We start from the raw sequence: 19,320 nt of genomic DNA, 5'->3' as shown, positions 1-19,320 counted from the left end.
AAATGGGATGCCTGGTTTTACAGCAAGTGGCTCAAAATGGTCACATAAGGGTCATAAATGGCTGCAGTAAAAAGGCTCCCAGGGAATTCCCTTTTGAACAGTACCTCAAGGAATACCTTCAGAAATAAAAGCCCCGTGGGGAGGCCAAGCCCAGCTTGGACCTGCCACAGCCCGTGGTGACACCCCGCCGTGTGGTGTCCCCAGCCAGGGCAGTGCTCCTGGGGCACGGTCCCCACGGAGCAGCGCTCTTCCTGCCCCGGGATGCCAGGAGCTCCCCTCCGCAGCTCCAGCAGGGAAGGGCAGGAGGAGCAGGACACATTCAGGACGTCGGGAGAGAAAACAGCAGCTCCCAGGGCGCAGGAGAGCCTGGGCCGGTGTGGGGCAGTGCTCCAAACCGGAGCTGGCGTTGTCCCGGCTCCTAGTTTCCTTGGGAAGCCTCGGCTGACGGCTCCCCCCGGGACAGCCGTGAGGCTGCCGAGTCCATTAAGGCACAACTCGAGGATCTGTAAACACTGGTGCCCCCCGGGCAGGGTCCGAGAGGGCCGGCCAGCAATTCAAGTAAGGGGGGAAGCGAGCCGATGGCTCCCAGCTGTGCCACCCACCCAGCTGTGCCCCCCCTCGGCCGGCCGCGGTGGCGGGTGGAGCATCCTTGGTCACCTCCTGGCGGGGGGCGGCTTCAGGGCCACCTTTGGCGGGGGACAGCGCTGGAAGGGTGCCGGTGGGAGGGACGGTGCCGGCGGCCCCTCGCCCTGGCTCGGCACTTTGCTCTTCAGCGCTGGCAGAGGTTTGCTGGGCGGCTTCGGCTTCGCCTGGCGGGAGGAGAGACCCGCCTGCCTCACCTGGGCACCAGGAGGGACCCGGAGCGGGGCAGGGAGCAGAGGAAGGGCCCCCCGAGCCAGCAGCCCGGGCCACCCCGCGGATGTGCCCCGCACGGGTCCGGGGGGCCGCTTGGGAGGGGCGGGTACCTGCGGGGGCCATCCCGGAGGGGACCGAGGTGGCACCTGGGGGCCGGGTGCCGATGGCTGCAGGGCCAGCACAGGGCTCTGGGCCCGGGCCGGCCGCGGGGCCGCCGTGCTGCTGACCAGGCTGGGCTGGCCGATGTCCCGGCTGGACAGCTGGCGGCGGCACGGCCGCGTCCGGCCGCCCTCCTGGAACAGCGGGTTGGCGAGGCCCGAGGGAGTCCCGCTGGAGCTCCTGTGGGACGCAGGGACCATGTGGAGCTGCTCCGGGCACCCCTCGAGCTCAGAGGGAAGCGGAGACGGGAATTACCCTTTGTGGGAGCGCCGCGCCGCCCTGGCTCTGAGGAGCACCACGCCGCTGCCCAGCAGGATTCCGGCCAGGGCCAGCACGGCCAGCACGGCCGCCAGCACCACGCTGCTGCTGCCTGTGGGGAGCGACCCGGGCGCTTGGGGATGGAGCAGCACCTCGCAGCCGGTGCCAGCCCCCTCCCCAGGCTCCCTCCTCGGGACACGCGTCGGGATGAGCGGGCCGTACCTGTGGCTATCCCCGAGATCTCCTGCTCGCAGTAGGGCGCTGCCCAGCCGGGGTCGCAGTGACATTCCCGCCTGTGGTTGCACACCTGGGAGGAGGGGGGAAGCGTCAGGGTGGTGGCCGTGCGGCCGGGGCCCGCAGCAGCTCTGCGGAGGGATCTCAGCGCGTACCCCGTGGTTGTTGCACTTGGCCGAGCAGTTCTTGTCGCCGTAGACCAGCAGGTTCTGGCAGCGCCCGGCGTAGCAGACCTGGGGGCAGGCAGGGGGGCTCTGAGGCTGCCCCGGGGCCGGCGCTCACCCTCCCCCAGCCCGGCCCGGCCCGGCCCCGCACGGCTCTCACCATCTCCTCCCCGCACTTGGCGCCGGTGGGCACCAGCCGCAGCTCGGCCGCCTCGCCGGCGTCGCTGCCCGCGATCACCGCCTTGCACTTGAAGCGGCCGAAGTAGTAGCCGAAGGAGTAGTAGCCGCTGCCGAGGATGGGCTGGGTGTTGTCGCTCAGGCACAGCAGCGTGCCGCACTTGACATCCCTGCGGGACACGCAGCCGTGAGCGCCAGCGGGCAGAGCTCGGCCGGGCTGGGCCATCCCCCCGCCCCGCTCCTTACTTGGGGCTGCAGGGCTGCTTCCCGTACTCGGTGAGGCAGTGCAGGTGAACGTGCTGCTCGCTGTTGTGCTTGAAGCAGACGTCGGGAGCCACCTGAGCCTCTGCGGGACGCACGGAAAGGGTCACACGGAGCTGTGCCGGCGCCAGCGGCCGCGCTTTAGGATCGGCAGCGCCACAGCTCGGGATGCAGGAACGGACGGGCGATGCGCTGGCCCGAGTACTTCGGGCACATCCCGCAGCAGGTGGGGCAGGAGGGTGGGCAGGGAGGGGGCCCTACCTGCGCCCCAGAGCGCCCGGCACTGCTCGCCGTGCGAAGGGCAGGCCCCGTTGTAGCAGTACCCACTGCCGTGCTGGCAGGAGACGCCGTTCTCCTGGAACACGTCCTCGGGGCACTCGGCGCTGAGGCCGCTGCAGTGCTCGGCAAGGTCGCAGTCGTTCTTGCTGGCCCGGCAGAGCACACCTGCAGCCTTCACCTGCACGGAAAACAGGGATGCCAGCGCTGCTTGGGCGCTCTCACATCTCCGGGCACCGCGGCACAGCAACACCCCGGTCTGAGAAACGCCTCCCAGCACCCCGTGGGTCCAGACACTGACACTCTGCTGCTGACTGGGCTACTGCACAGCACAGAGACACCTCCAAGGCTCGGACCGGCTCTTCCCCTACTTAAGTTCCTGCCGAGCTGGTCCCCTGTGGGCGGCAGTACCTTGCAGTCCTGGCAGCATTCCCCTCGGGCACACTCGGCTCCCTCTCTCAGCTGGCACGTGGTGGCATTGCAGCAGCGGTCCGAGCACTCCTGCAAGACAGGGATGGACTGAAACCCTCCTGGAAGCCCCCGGAAGGACCCTTTCCTTCTTTTCTGAGGGGACCAGGTGGCCGTGTCACCAGGTGCCCACAGCAGTGTAGCTGCCATGGCTGAACCAAGGAGCAAAGCCACCACAACATCCCAGGTGGGGACCGTTCCTGCTGCCTCTTCACCCCCATTACCAACACCAAACCAAAGGACCAGAAGGGATTTTTTCAGAAGATGGAGCCTGAGCTGGGCCCCTTTGCACGTCTCCAGGAAGGAGAAAACATGAGCATTTCTGTGCTCCTTGAATCAGGGGGGCATTCCTTCAGGTCCCAGCACAGGGCTGTGACCAGGGATTCATCCCAGAGGCTTTGCCCGGCTGTTTGTCTCAATTCCCCCCCTCGATGGGCTGGTAGGGATGAAGAACAGCTGAGCACAGCTCTTGAAAGAACAACATGCCCCGATGTCCCCTCCTGGGTCACCTCTTTGGAGGACATGGGGGGGTGTCCATCTTTCCTAGGCTAAAATCACAGCCAGCCACATGAGGGGGGCACACACGAATATCCTCTGTGAGTTATCTCTTGGCAGAAGCATCAGCAGCACAAGAGGAGAGTCCACTGGACAGATCTCTGGTCCCTGCCGCCCACCCTCAGTGCAGCCCTTCGGAGACCCCCCTACCTCGGGCGTGCCGCAGTCACACTGCTCTCCCCGCTCCACAAACTGGTTCCCGCACACCGGACCCCCGTACAGCTCGTCCGCCCGCGGGGCGTTCAGCAGGCAGCTGGTCCGGGGGTCCCCCAGGAACTGCCACATGTCCTGCTCGCTGCACCGGCTGAAGAGCTTGGGGTAGACCAGCCTGGAGGGACACAAAACCAGGCGGTCATGAGCAGAGAGCCCGGGGGGAGCTGGCGGGCCACCGGCAGGCCCAGGGGCACTGCAGCGGCGTGGGGTGGGGTGGGGTGGAATGTCCACCCAGACCTGGCCATCTCACGGGTTTCACCCCATCAGGATGCTGCCAGAGGACACCTCAGCATATTTGCTGCTCAGGGATGTCCCCCCATCTCCTTCACTCACCCAACGCTCCCTGCCATGACGCATCCCCCGTCAGCTTTGGACACAGGGCAGCGGCAGCCGGGCACGTCCTCGTCGTGAGACATGCCCAGGTTGTGCCCCATCTCGTGAGCCATGGTGGACGCAGCGCCGATGGGGTTTGTGCTGTGATCCTGGGGACAAGGAGCACAGCGTGGATTAAGCGCCCTTGTGGTTTCTCCACAGCTTCTCCATGGGGCCGCCAGGGCTCTGCAAGGTGTCCTCTCATGCTGCCATGCTCAGGTAAGGGAAGACACAAGCTGGACGTAGTCCCGTGGCCCCTGAAGACCCCCAGACTGGTCTCTCAGGGCTGTCAGTGAGCTTAGACAAAGTGGCTGCTCCAAAAAAGCAATGCTCGGTGGTGGGTCTGGACAGCCAGAGGAACTACAGCCAATCACTCCTGCTCCTGTTCCCACAGACCTGGCGAGGGATGAGGAGCACAGCCAGTCCCAGCCACCTGAGAGCCTCCTGAAATCCCAGCTCCTGTGTCCATGGAGCTTCTCTGGGAGCCCAGCTGGATGCCCACGGCCCCGGCACTTCTCTGGGGGTCAGTCACTCAGGGGGCAGAGATGCCAGGGACCAAATCCAGCCCTAAGGCTGCAGAGGGGGAAAGCTGGGGACCAGTGGAGGAGGGAGTGGCTCTGGAAGCTGCAGTGCAGGGAGGGCAGACCACAGGACCCACCTGGTTGACGCCGCCTGAGTCCCTGGTGCACATCACCAGCTTCTTGGCCAGCCCCACGGTGTTGCCGTGGAAGTCGACGCCCCTGTGGGGTTGAGATGCCACAGTGGCCACGTGCCCTGGGCGGCAGCAGGGCTGGCAGGGTGGCGAGGTGGTGGCCCCCTGTCCTTACGTGATCAGCTGGGCGTTGTCGTGGGGCTTCTTCCTCAGCAGCTCCGACTCCCGCCAGTGCAGGAAGTTGTCCAGTGTCACCTCTGGGTTGGGGCTGACTGTGATTTTGTCCCTGTGGTTCCACACCTCCAGGCCGATCAAGGCCACCCGCAGGCGAAGGGGCTGGTAGAGCTGGAGTGGGGGACACAGCCCAGAGAGAGCCTGGATTTGGGCTGCAGCAGCAGAGGGAAGGTCCCACCTGCCCCGGGGACCTGCAGCCGAGCCCAGGACGCTCCTCACTGGGCAGTATCAGCTCTGTCACCCTCAATAAATAACACAGGGTGGGGTGATGGTGTGGGCAGGGCTTCCCCCCAGGCCTCTGGGCTCCCTCCTGGCTGGTGAAGGCTGGGATGCTGCTCCCACACTGCTAACCAACAAGCGAGGCTGAAGCAGAGCCACCAGGAAACCTGCCATGCTCCAGTGCATCCCTGCCTTTGTTAGCAGCCGCTCCAGTGGCCACGGGATATGCTCCCAGGGGTTACAGGATGAAATTTCCCTTCCCTTATGGACAGAGCTGAGCCGTTTGCCATGTCCACACTGCACGTGCGGCTGGCCAGGGGAGCGGTCACCCTGCAGCAGCCCCCTGCGGGCCTGAGACTGGCTCCAGCTCCACCAGCCCACCCATGCCAACCTCTCTGCCACCTCCTCTGTGCCCACACTGGGGCTGGGAGGGCGGGTCCAGAGCCCTGGGCTCACCTTGTCCACATGGTTCACGATTTCCTTCATGCGGTTCTGCACGGTGCGCAGGTCCTTGTGCTTCCTGAACTATGGAAGGACACAGAGAGGTTTCCAGGGTGGCCTTGAGCTCCTCGCTGCAGGGCATGACAGCAAACCCACAGGCACCAGTCCAGCCCACTTTACCTCCTGGTTGTCCGCGACCAGGACCAGCTCCACATACCGGGGACCTTTCTGTATCGGGCCGGATTTCTGGAAGGGAAGAGCAAAGTGGGGTTCACCTTGCAGCTCACCGAGCCAGGCAGCTGACCCTCCCATGGGGTGTGTTGGATCCTGGCGGATCTGCCAAGGTTAGCAGGTCTCCTAGCTTGGCTCTGTGATGTTGCTTTGCTGGGTTTCCACTTCCAGCTTGCATGCTGGGAAACCCAAACCTGCCCCCGGGATAGCACACCAGGCTCTGCAGGCACCACAGAGCCCGTGGCCTGCGAGGATGCTGCTGCCAATGGCACAGGGTCCGGGGGCCTGCTCCCACCAGGAGCCACCCCAGCCAACAACTCGCGGGAGAGGGGCACGGCCAGGAGGCACGGAACGCCCCGGTTCAGGGAGGAGCGGGCGTGCGATCCCTACCCAGCGGTAGAGCTTCATGGCCGCAGGGATTTTGGGCTCGCGGTCGTACTCCAGGGTGGCCCCGGGCTCCCGGCAGGTGCCGCGCTTGCCCCGCAGGTGAGCTGCTCGGTACACGGCGTGCCGGCCGGCCACGGCCCCCTCCAGCGGCTCCAGCAGGAAGGTGGTCCCATTCACCCGGAAAAACCCGCTGCGGAGAGAGAGGGGCAGGCGTCATTCTGGGGAGGCGGGCAGGACGCGGACAGACCCTACACACACCCCCGAAAGCGCCTGCGATATGTGCCGCACCCCTGGAAGTGTCCAAGGCCAGGTTGGAGCACCCTGGTCTAGCGGAAGGTGTCTTTAAGGCTTTAAGGTCTTAAAGGTCCCTTCCAGTCCAAACCATTCTGGGATTCTATAAAAATACAGCTGCCAAGCCGGCTGCTGGGCTGGGAGGGGGCAGCTGTGGCACGGCACCCACGGCACAGGGAGTGTCCGGTGCTTCAGGCAGCAGGAAGGAACATCCCGGCGTTCAGCAACTGAGCCGTTCAGGATGGATCCAGCAAGGGCACTCCTGCCCGGAGCTCCTGTGGTGTCAGGGCTCCACTCTCACCCCACTGCCGTGAGTCAGCCCCCCAAAAGTGCCGTTCGCCTTTCCTGCCGGGCACCCAGCCAGGGTCAGCACCTCCAGCAGGAAGAGGGATGTCATCTTCCCTTCCGCAGGGGAAAGCTGAGCTCTCACTCCATCAGCACGGCCGGGGCTGGGTCACACCCGGTCACCGGGGCTCGGTCACACCCCGTCACCGGCGCTCGGTCACTCCGGCTCACCGGGGCATGTGCCGAGGCTGGATGCTGTTCCCAGCCTGGAGCAGGGCTCCAGGGAGCCGGGGCCCTACCTGAGCCCGCCGCAGGTGCTGATGCTCGCTGCAGAGCCGGGGTGCCCCCGCACGCGGCCCTGGTAGAAGCAGTGGTCCTGCCGAGAGAGAGGGCAGAGGTGTAGGGGCTGCACCGGCGTAGAGGGCCCCCACAGGGGTGGGAAAGCTGCTCCCCCCGAGCCTGCCTGTACCTGGGTGTCCGGCTTCTCCGTGATCTCCGAGCCGTCGGCTGAGTAGTGAGTCTCGGTGTAGTGCTGCCCCAGCAGGGCCCTGCAGGTGGGATGGGGCATCAGCAGCAACCCCGCTTTGGGGTCTGTGGGGACTGTGACCCCCCAAGGCGGGTTTGGCAAGGAGGGAACAAAGTGCTCTGGGCTGAGGCTTAGGTCACCAGTGCAGTGACACCAGGCCTTGGAGAAGGATTGCTCACGGCAAAAGTGGGATGCAAACCCAACCCTGGCCACCCCACGGTGCCCAGCTGCACTCACCTGTTCTTCTCCAGCCACAGGAGGTATTCCCTGCCTTCGGCACGGATGCTGTAGACAACGTGGCCCGGGTAGGTGCTCTGCATGGAAGAGAGGTGCCATCAGAGAGCCACTGTCAGCAGGAGCGAGAGCTGCCCCAGAGAGGCCCCTGTCCCGCCCAGAGAGGGGACGAGGTCTGCGTGTGCCCCGCTGCGGGACCGGGAGCCTGGCTGCTCGCCCTGGGGACATCCAGCAGACACAGGAAATCAGAAGAAAAGGAAGAAAGCATGTGGGCAATAACGCAAATCCCCGGCACATCCTGAGATGAAGAACAGGTCACCCACAAGGAGACAGAGTCAGCAAAGTCTGGTTTCCCGTGTCTGACACATGGCTGCAGATGGCCGTGCCAGGGACTGAGGTTTCCTACTCATCAGTCACAGAGCTCCTTTTCTGGGGCCTGAGTTCAGCACTTACTCATCAGCCGAACCACAAAGATCCCTATGGCTCTTATCAGCAGAGACTTCCCCCTCCTCCCTGACTGATCTAACACACCACCTCGCATTTAGGGAACAACCTTCCCTTGGCTCTCCGCAGCCTCTCAGAGCAGATTTTAGTGTCACTGTGTCCCAGATCCCCTTTGCTGGTGGGAGGGAGTCACGGTGGCTGTGGCTCAGCCAGCTGAGCCCCAAACCCTGAGGATGGAGATGTTCCTGCAGGAAAAGTGTTTCCCTCTGGGGTATCTTGTGATCTCCACCTCCAGAGGCCCCATCCCACTGGGGTCACTGGGAGACACTGATGGTCCCGTGTCAGGCTGTGCCCTTGGCACAAGGGACCTGAGACATCTCCTGAGGGCACATCCACCTCTCCTGAGGGCACATCCACCTCTTCTGGGGGCACATCCTCAGCCCTTGCAGAACCCAGGTGTGGAGAGAGCTGAGCCAAAGGCAAAGCAAACCTTTCCCATGGGGCCAGCATTCCTCAGCGATGAGGTGTGCTGCCTCTCCCTGGGGAGGATGACAGCACCGGCTGTCATACCATGGCTCAGCATTCCCGGGGAGATGATCTGCACCCCGCAGGAGCCAGGCTGAGCGGAAAGCCCTGCTGACTCAGCGCCAGCGGGGCCAGGTGAGAGGGTTTGCCTGTCACTCAGCTGCCCCCGATTCTCCCTGGTTTGCAGTTCCAGGCCGGCGTGCCAGCGCGCTCGCGGGTCCCTGGAAAATTCTTCTCTTATGAACAGCGTCTCCCGCCCATCCCGACCCGTGTCCGCCAACAAAGCCATCCTTTGTTATTGTTGGCAAGGCCGAGGCCAGAAGAGGTCTCAAGGAATGGCAGGAAAGCACTTGGAAGGGGGTGCTGGGTCAGGGAGCCTCTCTTGGAGATGACCGCAGGGCAAGTTTAAAATAAAAAGTCCTGACAGATCTTCTGTGAATCACCCCCTTCTGCATTAGCATGGGCTGCGCAAGGGCTCCAGATGGGAAGGCTTTGGGAGCAGCCCTGCAAGCCCCGTGGCCGTGCTGAGCCAGCACAGCAGAGCCACAGCCAGAGCACAGGGAGAGGAGGGGTTCCTTCCAGCTGGTCCCAGTAAGAGACCCAGAGAGCCTGCAGAGGATGGGGACGGGATGTCCCGTCCCACCCCAGCACAGGGTGTTTCTTCCCTGGGCGGGAAGAGGCAACAGGCCTCGCAGTAGGGCTGGGCCTCACTTTTCCCAATCCCTTTCCATGCAGAAGCCAGGTTTGCCAACGCTCCCTGCTGTGCTGGTGGGAAGGCTGGCACCCAGGAGATCCTGCGCTGCAGGACCCGGGGCTCCACCCTGTCTGCAGGGGTGAACTTTTGGGTTTGAGCAAAGCCAGGGTGTAGCTGGTCTGCTTCAACCCTCACCTGGCCGGCGGCTCTGCTCGACCAACCCCAGGTGTCCCAGTCACTCCAACCCCAGAACCAGCTCCTGGTGGCCCAAGCCCATCCCAGCTACAGGAGGAGCCAGCACGGAGAACACCCATCTCTGTCTCAGAGGGCCTTGGTGGTGGTCAAACCTTGCCGAGAACTTCTTCCCCACCCAGATGACCAGGAGAGCAAATCTAACCTCTCTCCAAGAGGAAAAAATAAAAGGGCTTGGAAGGCAGGAGACTTCCTACCCTCAGCAAGGCAGGTTTGGGATGTCCAAGGACCACCCAAGCCAAGACCAAATCCAGGTGCCACCCATCAGACAGCCCCAGGGCGCACAGCTCATGGCAGATGTCGTCTCCAGAGGGATCCCAAGGTGGGTGAGCTCCCCTTTCCGGGGGGATTGGTGTGGAGCCGCCTGGCGCACACCCGGCACAGATGGCGTCTCTAAATAGCCTGGGGAATGTTTATCTCGTGGACAAGTTTAGGTTTCTAGAGCAGGGAAAACAGATGCTTTCGGGGAGTGTTTTTGAAGCTAGCTTATCAGGAAGGGTTTGAATCACAGAGGAACGTGCTGCATGGCACTAGGGAATACGTGTCCCCTGTCCCTCCATCCCTCCAGGCGCTAAAATCGGCGCTTTTTGGGTCTAGAAAGGGAATCAAAAAAAACCTGGCTGAGTTTCACTGTAAGGCAATGAGGAAAGTATCTTTGAGGTCAAGGCATCCTACGGATGTCAACATCAAGCACTCCAAACTCCTGACTCAAACCCCACTCCTTCCCCCAAATTGCCAGGTTTCCCAAGAAAAACAGCACTGGCTTCCTTTCATGTGGATTTCTGCAACTTTCTGATTCTTATTTCTCTGTCCCAAAGGACAAAAAAACCCCAACTTCAGCAAACACAGCAAGAAAAGTGCTTACAGCTCCACGAGGCTTCACAAACCCCTCCTCGAGGAAAGACCAGATGTCACAAGATCACTCCAGTCTGTAAGAGGTGGCACCGCTGGGTCGTGTCTCCAAAGAAAGCACTGGAGAAAGCAGCCCCTCCCTCCAAGAGTGCACCCCACTGTTTGCAGGTCCTAATTAGACCCAAAACAGCCCGGAAAAGCTGATCTGATCAACTGCTTCAACATCTCCATCCTCTGGGATGAAAGCAAGGCAAGGAAATGGGCGGCACGTCATTCTTTCGGTGCAGGGCTGAGCGGGTCTGGCCAAATTGTTGGTCAAGGGGTGCAGCTCTGATGGTGGTGGTGGGACAAGATCCCTGCTGATTGCAACCCCCCGGGCAGATTCCCTGGAAGGCAGCGAGGGCGGCTGTGCCGAGCTGTGACTCACCGGAGGCGCAGAGAGGTCCCTCTTCCCCCGGGGCACCGGCAGCTCCCGCGGCAGCACCGTCTCGTACCTCTCGACATGGGGGAGCTGCTCCTGCCGCCCGGCAGCGGAGCCTGGGGAAAGCCAAAGGGCTTTGAGACAGATGCCCAGGAACAATCGAGTCATGGAATATCTCGAGCTGGAAGGGTCCCACAGGGATCATGGATCCAGCCCCCGGCCCTGCACAGACACCCCAACAGCCCCACCCTGGGCATCCCTGGCAGTGCTGTCCAAACGCTCCTGGAGCTCTGGCAGCCTCGGGGCCGTGCCCATTCCCTGGGGAGCCTGGGCAGTGCCCAGCACCCTCTGGGGGAAGCACCTTTCCCTGATCCTCACCCTAAACCCTCCCTTCCCGTCCCATACAGCTTCGCGCCGCTCCCTCGGGTCTGAAGCCGGGGAAATGGGAGCAGCCAACATGAAGGTGCAGGGATGAGCCCCAAGGGCAAGTCCTGGAAGCCCTGCTGGGAACGCTGCTCCCTGACGGGCTCCAGGGAGCTGCAGCCCCCCAGCCCGGCGCCCACAGAGCTCTCAGTGTCACCTGTGAGCGAGCAAGTCCCTCTGGGGCTGGAAACCCCCGCCGAGTCCGTGGTGCAGCAGTACAGAGGGAGGTTTTCCAGCTCCCCATGGTGATGCCACCGCGTGTGACTCGGCGTCTGGCGGCTGTGGGGGCTGTTTGGGAGAGCGGCTGGTGCCTGGGTGGCTCAGCCCCCTCCCAGCCTTCCATGGATGTCGGAACGGAGAATTTCTGCCATAAACCCTCTGCTTTTCCCGCGAGCCCCAAAAGCCGGGTTCGAACGGGGCTGGGTGCTCGGTCTGGGGGTGCCCACGGCCCTCGCCCCCGGCTGGGAGCCAGATGAGTCACGGGCGACCTCACCGCCCGAGTGACGGGCGACCCCCGGCTGGTCCGAGTGACGGTGGCGACCCGCCTCTCGCCTTCCCGAGGTGCCCGCACGGCCCGGCGGGGCACCGGGAGCATCCCCGTGAGAGCGAGCCTGGCCCCGGGCGTCCCTTCTCCATCGTACCCCCCCTCGGGGCGAGGACAGAGGTGCCCCCGGGACCTCGTGACTTCCCCCCGAGAGCCGCGGGGGAAAAGCAAAGCATCCCCATCCCGCGGCGCCTGCATCCCGGTGCCTCCATCCCTGCCCCGCGCCGGGGTCCCGCCGCACGCCCCCCAAACTCCCCGCCCGCCCCGTCCCGTGGCTGCCGCCGCCCCCCCGGGACCCCAGGCTCACCGCGGGCCGGCAGCAGCAGCAGCAGGAGCAGCGGCAGCGGCAGCGGCAGCAGGAGCGGCGGGGCCATGGCTCGGAGGTCCCGCCGTGCCCCCGCTCGCCGCGCCGCCGGCAGCCCCCGCCCGCCGTGACTCACCCACCCCGCGGACGGGACGGGGCGGGGCGCGGCGGGACGGGCCGCCCACGGCGGGGAACGGGGGTGCCGGGGGGCTCTGGGCGCTGGGGGGACACGGGGCATCGCGGGGAACGGGGTGGGGGCCGTGGGGAACTGGGGAGAGCCCACGGGGCGCCGGGGGGTCCAGTGGCGCACTGAGGAGGGTCCGCTGCCATCGGGGAATGTCCGTAGGGAAATGGGGACGGCCCCCGGGCCACCACGGGGGTCCGTGGGGAACTGAGGAGGGTACAGGGGCACCGGGAGGGTCTGTGGAGCGTGGAGAGGATCCACGGGGCATTGGAGCGTGTCCGCGGGGCACTGTCCGCGGGGCATTTGAGGAGGGGTGGTGCGGGGCACCTGGACGGTCCGTGGGGCATTAGGGAGGGGCCACGTGGCATCAGGGGAGGGTCCGTGGGGAGGGGCAGGGGGCATTGGGAACTGTCCACGGGGCACCTGGATGGGTACTGGGGTACTGGGGAGGGGCCACGGGGCATCTGTGGGGGCGGCGTGGGACATCACAGGGGTCCGGGGAGCCCGGGGGAAGGGTCTGTGGGACAGCAAGGGGATCCATGGGGTATTGGAGAGGATCCATGTGGCATCAGGGGACGATCTGTGGGGCTCTGGGGACTGTCCATGGGCATCTGGGAGGGGTCTGTGGGGTATCGTGGGTGTCTGAGGCTTTGGGGAGGGTCCGTGGGGCGTTGGGGGACTGGATCAGTGGGGCATTGGAGGCTGTCCACAGGACATTGGGGTGGGGGGCCGGGCCGAGTGGCACTGGGGACTGTGGGTATGGCCTAGCGGGGAGTCCAAGGGGCAGGAAGGTGGGTCCATGGCCTCGTGGGACATGTCCAGGGGCTCTGCAGGGGCACTCGGGACACTGGGGTGGCTGGACTGCCACAGGAGGCACTGGAGCTGGGCTATCAGGGCAGATAAGGAGGGTACGTTTATATTTCTGGGTGTTCCAGGCCAGGGCCAACCAGGAAATGGACACGGACATGCGGGTGTGAATGGGACTTGGGATTAGTCATCCACGGGTGCTTAGAAGTTTGCTGTTGATTTAAAAAATGAGCTCTCCATGACTTCTAGCGGGACTGGATGCTTGCTGGCAGTGCCCACCCTCTCCTGGGGTCTCCGTCCCTCTGCCAAGCTGGAGGACCAGCGTTAAGCCCTGGAGCACAGAGACCCTGGCTCTGCCCTCCCATGAGCTCCGTGTGAAGGAGGAGGGAGGAAGGACAGGAGCACTCAGCCCTGTGCCCACAGCCCTCACTCACACATCCCAACTCCTGCCCCCAACCCAAGGCCTCTGTGTCCCTGGCATGTGTCTTGGTTTCCCCTTGTTCCCGGGAGACATTTCTCCTCCTCCCTCTACCCACCTGCTCTCAAACTGCCTCAGGCAATGTTTAGAACTCTGTAAGATTCCCAGGAACTCCTCTGCTGTGGGCTTGGGGTTGGAAAGGAACTTAAAGATCAAGGGACACCTTCCTCGATCCTAGGTTGCTCCAAGCCCCATCCAACCTGGCCTTGGGCACTTCCAGGGATGGGGCAATAATTTGCACAATAATTTGCATCCCGAGTTCTGTTAACAGACAAAATAACCCTGATTTTTGTTGTTGTTGTTATTTAATTTATTTTACAACACAAAACCACGTCATCGTACAACAGTAAAAACAAACAAACAAGCGCCAACAAAACCCCAAAACATTACAAACACCTCGGGAGAGCGAACGTTCCCCTGTGTCTCTGGTCAGCCCTCAGGGTTTGTCTGCGGGCCGTGGGCTGGCTGGGCAGGGCTGGCGGTCACTGGGCGGGCACGGCCAGGCGGGGCAGCGGCGGCGGGGCCTTCTGGCTGCGCTCGGCCGACATGTGCTCCAGGCGCTCCGTGTAGAACCCGTTGAAGTCCAGCCTGAGGGACAAAACACACCCGAGGCGGGGCAGGCGTGAGCAGGAGCCTCTCCCAGGACACCCCCAGCAAGCTCTGGCCCGGCCTGGGACGTCTGTGCTGTGCCACGGGTGTTGGTGGCACCTTTTCCTACTCGTGCCTTGACAGGCCCTTCACAATGCCACCTTTCACAGGGAAATCTGCCAGGAACATGTCCCAGACACATTGGGAAGGACCAAATGGTCACAGCTCTTCTCCAGCCCACACAGAGGCGTCCTGTGCGCACAAGGGCTCCTCAGTGTCCGCAGTCCCCAGCACTCCTTCAGCCCAGAGTTCACCAGCACTGAACTCTGGTACTGACTCCCACATGAAATCCTCACAGAACCACACAACACTGGCATATCCATCCCCACCACCTGCTGGCTAAACACCGGGATGCTTCCCACGGATCCACAATTCACCAACACGAGCAACTGGTGGGAAGATGCCCAGCCACAAGCACAAGTGATACCTGGAAAAGCCTCTCCGAAGCAGGCAGCACCAGGGATACCACAATCCCACCTCCCTGATAATCCAAAATGGTGCCACCCAGCCCCAGGCCGGCTGTGACCTTCCCGTGGCAGATCCCAAAGCAGCCCTGGCTCGTGCACTCGTGTGCCCTGGCTCACTGAGCAGCCAACGCGAGCCCGTGAATCACACCGAAGTTACTCTCTCCCTTTCTCAAATTAGGCTGCTCCAGTACCAACTGAATGGGCACAATATTTGAGTTTCATGTTGCTTAACAACCTCACACAAATGGCAACAAATTGTTCCTTGACATTTTTTGGTGCCTGCAGAAAACAGAGCCTCGACAGATGGAATTTATCTGTTGCTCTCTCCTGGTTGAAAAGCTTTACATTGCTTTCGTCCTCTAGGAGTTGTACCAGGGAAACCTGACACTGAGCTGAGAGTGTTGACCAACTTTTGATTCAAACACAAGGCCAGGACTCGTTGCTTTGAGGACCTGGTCCATTTCTAAAGCTGCTTCTTTCCCAGCTCAGTGAGTTGCAGATTTTGCTTGGCTTCCCTTTCAGCCGCTTTTAGGTTTAAGTGATCTGTGATAACCATTTTTTCACAATTTGTGTGGTGCTTCCTCAGCATGTGCTTATATGGCAGTTTCTTGCTTTGTGGCTGGATTCAGTGGGGGTTGCATCACTTCACATGTCCTGGTGACCTACTCTGAGCTCAGTTTCCTCCAGGCTGGTAAAGGAAGGATGCCTGATAACCACACTGATGTATAAGATTACTAACGATGTGGACTTAACTAACCCTTCTGACAAAGCCTCGCCCTGCTGTACTTCTGCTTTTCACTCCTGGGATGTGAAGGAGCGACTGAAGAGTTCCTGCAGTTGCCAACCCTCTGTCAGCACTCCCAAGAGTGGCTGGAGCTGGGCCAGGGCAGGCTCAGGCTGGAGATGAGGGAAAGGTGCTTCCCCCAGAGGCTGCTGGGCACTGCCCAGGCTCCCCAGGGAATGGGCACGGCCCCGAGGCTGCCAGAGCTCCAGGAGCGTTTGGACAGCGCTGCCAGGGATGCCCAGGCTGGGGTTGTTGGGGTGTCTGTGCAGGGCTGGGGGCTGGGCTGGGTGATCCCTGTGGGACCCTTCCAGCTCAGGACATTCTCTGATTCTATTCTATGACACACCTGAGCAGGACTTGGGCACAACAGAGATCTGTCACCTGTGAGCTCTGAAGGAAACCCTCTGGATCTCCATCTCCTATTGTTTGGTGCCACAAATAAAATGGTTGTGCCTCAGTTACTCAGTACTACAAAATGAATAAACCAGGATCAAATAAATGATGAGCAAGTAGCACAATGTGAAAAAAAGGGCCATTTTGCTATTTATCTGATGTGTTGATGATTCCTGTTGTTATAAAAAGGTTATAAATTGGAAGAAAAGAGTGATATGTCTTATAAACTCTTCCTTATAAACTCTCTCTGTCAAATATGTTATTTCAGATGGCAACTGCCTCCACTCTGCTTCTCGGCTTCCTGTTGCCATAGAGCCCAGGCCTTGAGCCAACTGAATGGGAGCTAAATGTCACCTCTGGGCATTCACCGTGGGGCTACCACCCTTTAAATCACCCCTGAGCAGCCTGTGGGATTGGACAGGCAGGTCCCAGGGGCTGTTAACACCCAGGGTTTCTGCTAAGGAAATGGAAACATCTGGGTTGACAGGAAAGGTCCAGCAATGTCTTGGTGAAGGACTCAAGTGGTACCAGAGTCCAAACTAGGGGGGGGACCTGATAGTGATGACAGTCCAGGTGGCATAAGGACTGGGGCATGGAAATAAGGGAGGGCAAAGGACCCGGGCCCTCCTCTGAGCCTGTGGCTGCAGCTGAGGTCACTGTCCTCAGCATGAGCCATGGACAGAAGCACTGCATCATCACACTTCTCCTTTCCCCTGAGGCAGGAAGTGCTGGTTGCAAAACCCAACCTCTCTATATTTGGAAGAGCCAGCTGCAGAGGTCTCACAGCTCAGGAGTCACCTGCTGGCCCCAGCTGACGCCCCAGTGTGGGCTGTGACACTGATGGACAGCTCCTGGCCGTGGCACCGTGGGCAGGACGCACGGCCAGGCTGCGGCTGCAGCACCAGCTTGTCCCGCTGTCCTGGCACGTGTGAGACCTTCACACCATGACAAGAGCAGGTAGTTTGGTCTTCAGCACTGTGTTGGCCATGCCCTGTGTGCCCTGGGATCATGGAGTGAGCTGCCATCAAGGTCTCCTGGCTGGAGCACCATGAACAAGCCCCTCTGTCAGAACTGGTACTGGAGGTGGTAAAAATGTAAGTGCTGGGTAAAGAAGGCACAGCTGGAGCACTGAGGAGCAGTAAATGCTCCTGCCTGAGGGACTCAACTGCTTGTGGCCCCACTCCCTGAATTTATCCTGAGTCTGGATGCTCCTGTGACACCCAGGAGTGGTGGCAGCCAGGGAAGAGTGAGAGCTTAATCCTGCCAGCCTTTTCCTACAGATGGATCCTGCCTGGGATGCCCAGGCAGATGAAGGGTGGCATAAAATGTTGAGAAGTCACACCAGCCTTTCCTAAAAGGTTCTGTATAGACTTGGCTGTCCTGGTTAGTCCTGAAAGGAACAGCAATCAGTTGTACAGCTGGGGCCTGCACTCACAGCCATAAAACCAGGTTTTTGGAGAATTTTCAAGATGAGGAGGAGACCTCTGACTCTGGTCACTTCAGAGATGGAGCAAACCGGAGTTCTTAGGGCTGTGGAGAAGGGTTCCTCACCTACATTCCCATTTCAGGGACTCAGGGGCTGTGCAAACATGTGGCAGTAGCTGCACAGGAAGTTCCCAGAAGAAAAGGACAGCTGGAAGTGCAGTCTCCAATGGGAATACCTCACCTAACAGAGTTTGCAAAGCACCAGGAGTCCTGACAGGCCTGTCAGATGCTGTCAGAAAAGGCACCAGGAGGGGACAACAAACTCCTTAAGAAACATTTGTGAAACATTTTCCCTCTCTCTGCTTTCAGGTGTAGCACGTCTCAACAGAGCTGGGAGGGTTATCAGCCAGCCATAAAAGATATCCAGTGCAGATGGACAGGGAACAGAACTTCCAGGGGTTATTTTTACTGAAAAAGCAACACAGAGGATATAAACCCAGCAGCAAAACTTCCATCTCCTCTCTCTCTCTCTCCCTCTCTCCCCTATCCTGTGCACCTGACTTTTACATGTTTCTGAAGGAATTTTGATTTCCAAGAAGCTGCTTATTTAAATAAATCCAATATGGGAACTTAAAATAGACACTTCGTGATCAAACCTTTGCGTGATTTTCTCATCTTGGAATATCTACGCTGTATTTGGAAATGGGTTTATTCACTGTCTCCACAGTGAGACAATCCCCAGGAAAACTCATGCTACATTGACAATATTAATGGGCAAATGTCACATAATTCAAAGGAAAGTGTTTTGGGGTTTTTCTAAAGCCATGGGTTGAAATGCAAAGCAGTGTCTAACGACAGAATGGTCTGGGCTGGAGGGGACTTCAAGGCCCATCTCAGTCCAACCCTGTGCCATGGGCAGGGACACCTTCCACTATCCCAGGCTGCTGAGAGCTCCTAAAAACACACATTTCTCAGTGATCATCAGCAGTTCCTGAGCTGAATCTGGGACCTACGGGAGGGGCAGTAACAGCCAGAAAAGGCCTGGCTCACCTGTAGATGATGTTGAGCATGCTGTGCTCGCAGTCATTGGTGCTGTACACGCTCAGTTTGTCCAGCAGGTCCAGCAGATGTGTGGAGAAATTGCTGTCAAACTTGTTGATGGTGGCTTCAAAGCCAGATGTGAGGTGCAGGCTGTCAGCATGCTCTGCTAAAAGCTGCCAAGACAAAGGCAGAGTGGCCCCATGTGTTTGCTGATCTGCACTTGCCAAGGGGCTGCAAGTATTCCCCCCATTCCCTAAGCTGCCCAGAAATACTGCCACAAAACTTCCCAGTTGCCCAGCCTCTGAAATCCATCTTCCAAAGTCCTTGGTAGTTAAAAGCCCTGCTGTGCCCAGCCTGGGAGACGCCCAGAGGAGATCCCAGCTGAGTTATCCACAAATACGTGCTGCCACTGCTCATTTTCAAGCAGGAGGAAAAGGCAGAAGACGTGTGTTGCCTAAGACAGGCTGTGACCTCTGGAGCACTATGACTGCAGTGGTGATGCAGCTGTGTGCCAGAGGGGCTTCCGGAGGGACAGGATCTGCTAACCACAGAGCAAATCCCACGTGCATCTAGACAGAGAAACACGGACAAGACAGATCCCCCAGGTATGAAAGCCATGGGCTACAAAGAGCCACAGGTCTGGGAATGGGAAAGTGTTGGTGTTGCAGAAAGCCTGGATGTGGCTCTGCACAGCTGAACACACAAGTGGAAACTCAAAACCCAGTGCAGGTGCTGCTGTGGGAGACAGGGTCTTCAAAGCAGACTTTGAGAACTCCAGCAGCGCTCCACACCGCCCACAATTCCACAAAGTCCGTGCTTTTGGGGCCAGAGGGGCTCCAGAAACCAGGAAGGGCTATCTACAAGTGGCCACCCTGGCCAGAGTGCCAGCCAGGCCCAGCTGTCCCCGTGTCCCACCTTGTTGGTCAGCTTCTTCTTGGCAGCTTCCTCAGCACGCTCCTCGTCCGTGGGCGGGCCCAGCATGGTGCCATGCTCCAGGGTGAGCCTCTCCATCTCACTGTCCAGCTTCATGCTCTGTGTGAACCTCTGGCAGGGGCACAGCGTTGGGGACACGGTCACAGCCCGTTCTTGCCATCGTGGCAAAGCACGAGGCCCCGTTCTGCCCACCCCAACTCCCAGGACAG

At 60.7% G+C, this 19,320-nt stretch overlaps 2 protein-coding genes across 5 annotated transcripts in view; both read right to left on the bottom strand.

Annotated features, from left to right (window-relative positions):
- Nucleotides 1-562: 562 nt before the first annotated feature.
- Nucleotides 563-12,057, bottom strand: ADAM8 (ADAM metallopeptidase domain 8). The gene is made up of 21 exons (XM_048311049.1): nucleotides 11,955-12,057; nucleotides 10,687-10,796; nucleotides 7,496-7,572; nucleotides 7,202-7,280; nucleotides 7,032-7,108; nucleotides 6,160-6,346; nucleotides 5,719-5,784; nucleotides 5,554-5,622; nucleotides 4,820-4,989; nucleotides 4,651-4,732; nucleotides 3,954-4,102; nucleotides 3,558-3,735; nucleotides 2,796-2,885; nucleotides 2,370-2,565; nucleotides 2,094-2,193; nucleotides 1,831-2,017; nucleotides 1,662-1,739; nucleotides 1,495-1,579; nucleotides 1,270-1,384; nucleotides 966-1,194; nucleotides 563-809 (listed from the first exon to the last, which is right to left on the bottom strand). Exons 1-21 carry the CDS (start codon nucleotides 12,019-12,021, stop codon nucleotides 654-656), a joined length of 2,547 nt encoding a protein of 848 aa, XP_048167006.1. The 5' UTR covers nucleotides 12,022-12,057; the 3' UTR covers nucleotides 563-653.
- Nucleotides 10,228-19,320, bottom strand: part of TUBGCP2 (tubulin gamma complex associated protein 2) — a 24,252-nt gene continuing 15,159 nt past the window's right edge. For 3 of the 4 annotated variants that reach the window (XM_048311047.1, XM_048311046.1, XM_048311048.1), the window contains exons 16-18: nucleotides 19,094-19,222; nucleotides 18,188-18,351; nucleotides 13,738-14,008 (exon numbers count right to left, since the gene is read on the bottom strand). In XM_048311047.1, the coding sequence (XP_048167004.1) occupies nucleotides 13,903-14,008; nucleotides 18,188-18,351; nucleotides 19,094-19,222 (399 nt within the window). In that variant the 3' untranslated portion in view covers nucleotides 13,738-13,902. Of the gene's footprint in view, nucleotides 10,242-13,737; nucleotides 14,009-18,187; nucleotides 18,352-19,093; nucleotides 19,223-19,320 lie in introns of those variants that run through there. The other variant, XR_007205121.1, reaches the window with a different exon arrangement.

The sequence above is a fragment of the Corvus hawaiiensis genome, chromosome 8 (genome assembly GCF_020740725.1).
Source record: "Corvus hawaiiensis isolate bCorHaw1 chromosome 8, bCorHaw1.pri.cur, whole genome shotgun sequence".
Lineage (NCBI taxonomy): Eukaryota > Metazoa > Chordata > Aves > Passeriformes > Corvidae > Corvus > Corvus hawaiiensis.
This window is presented reverse-complemented; position numbering and strand designations above follow the sequence as displayed.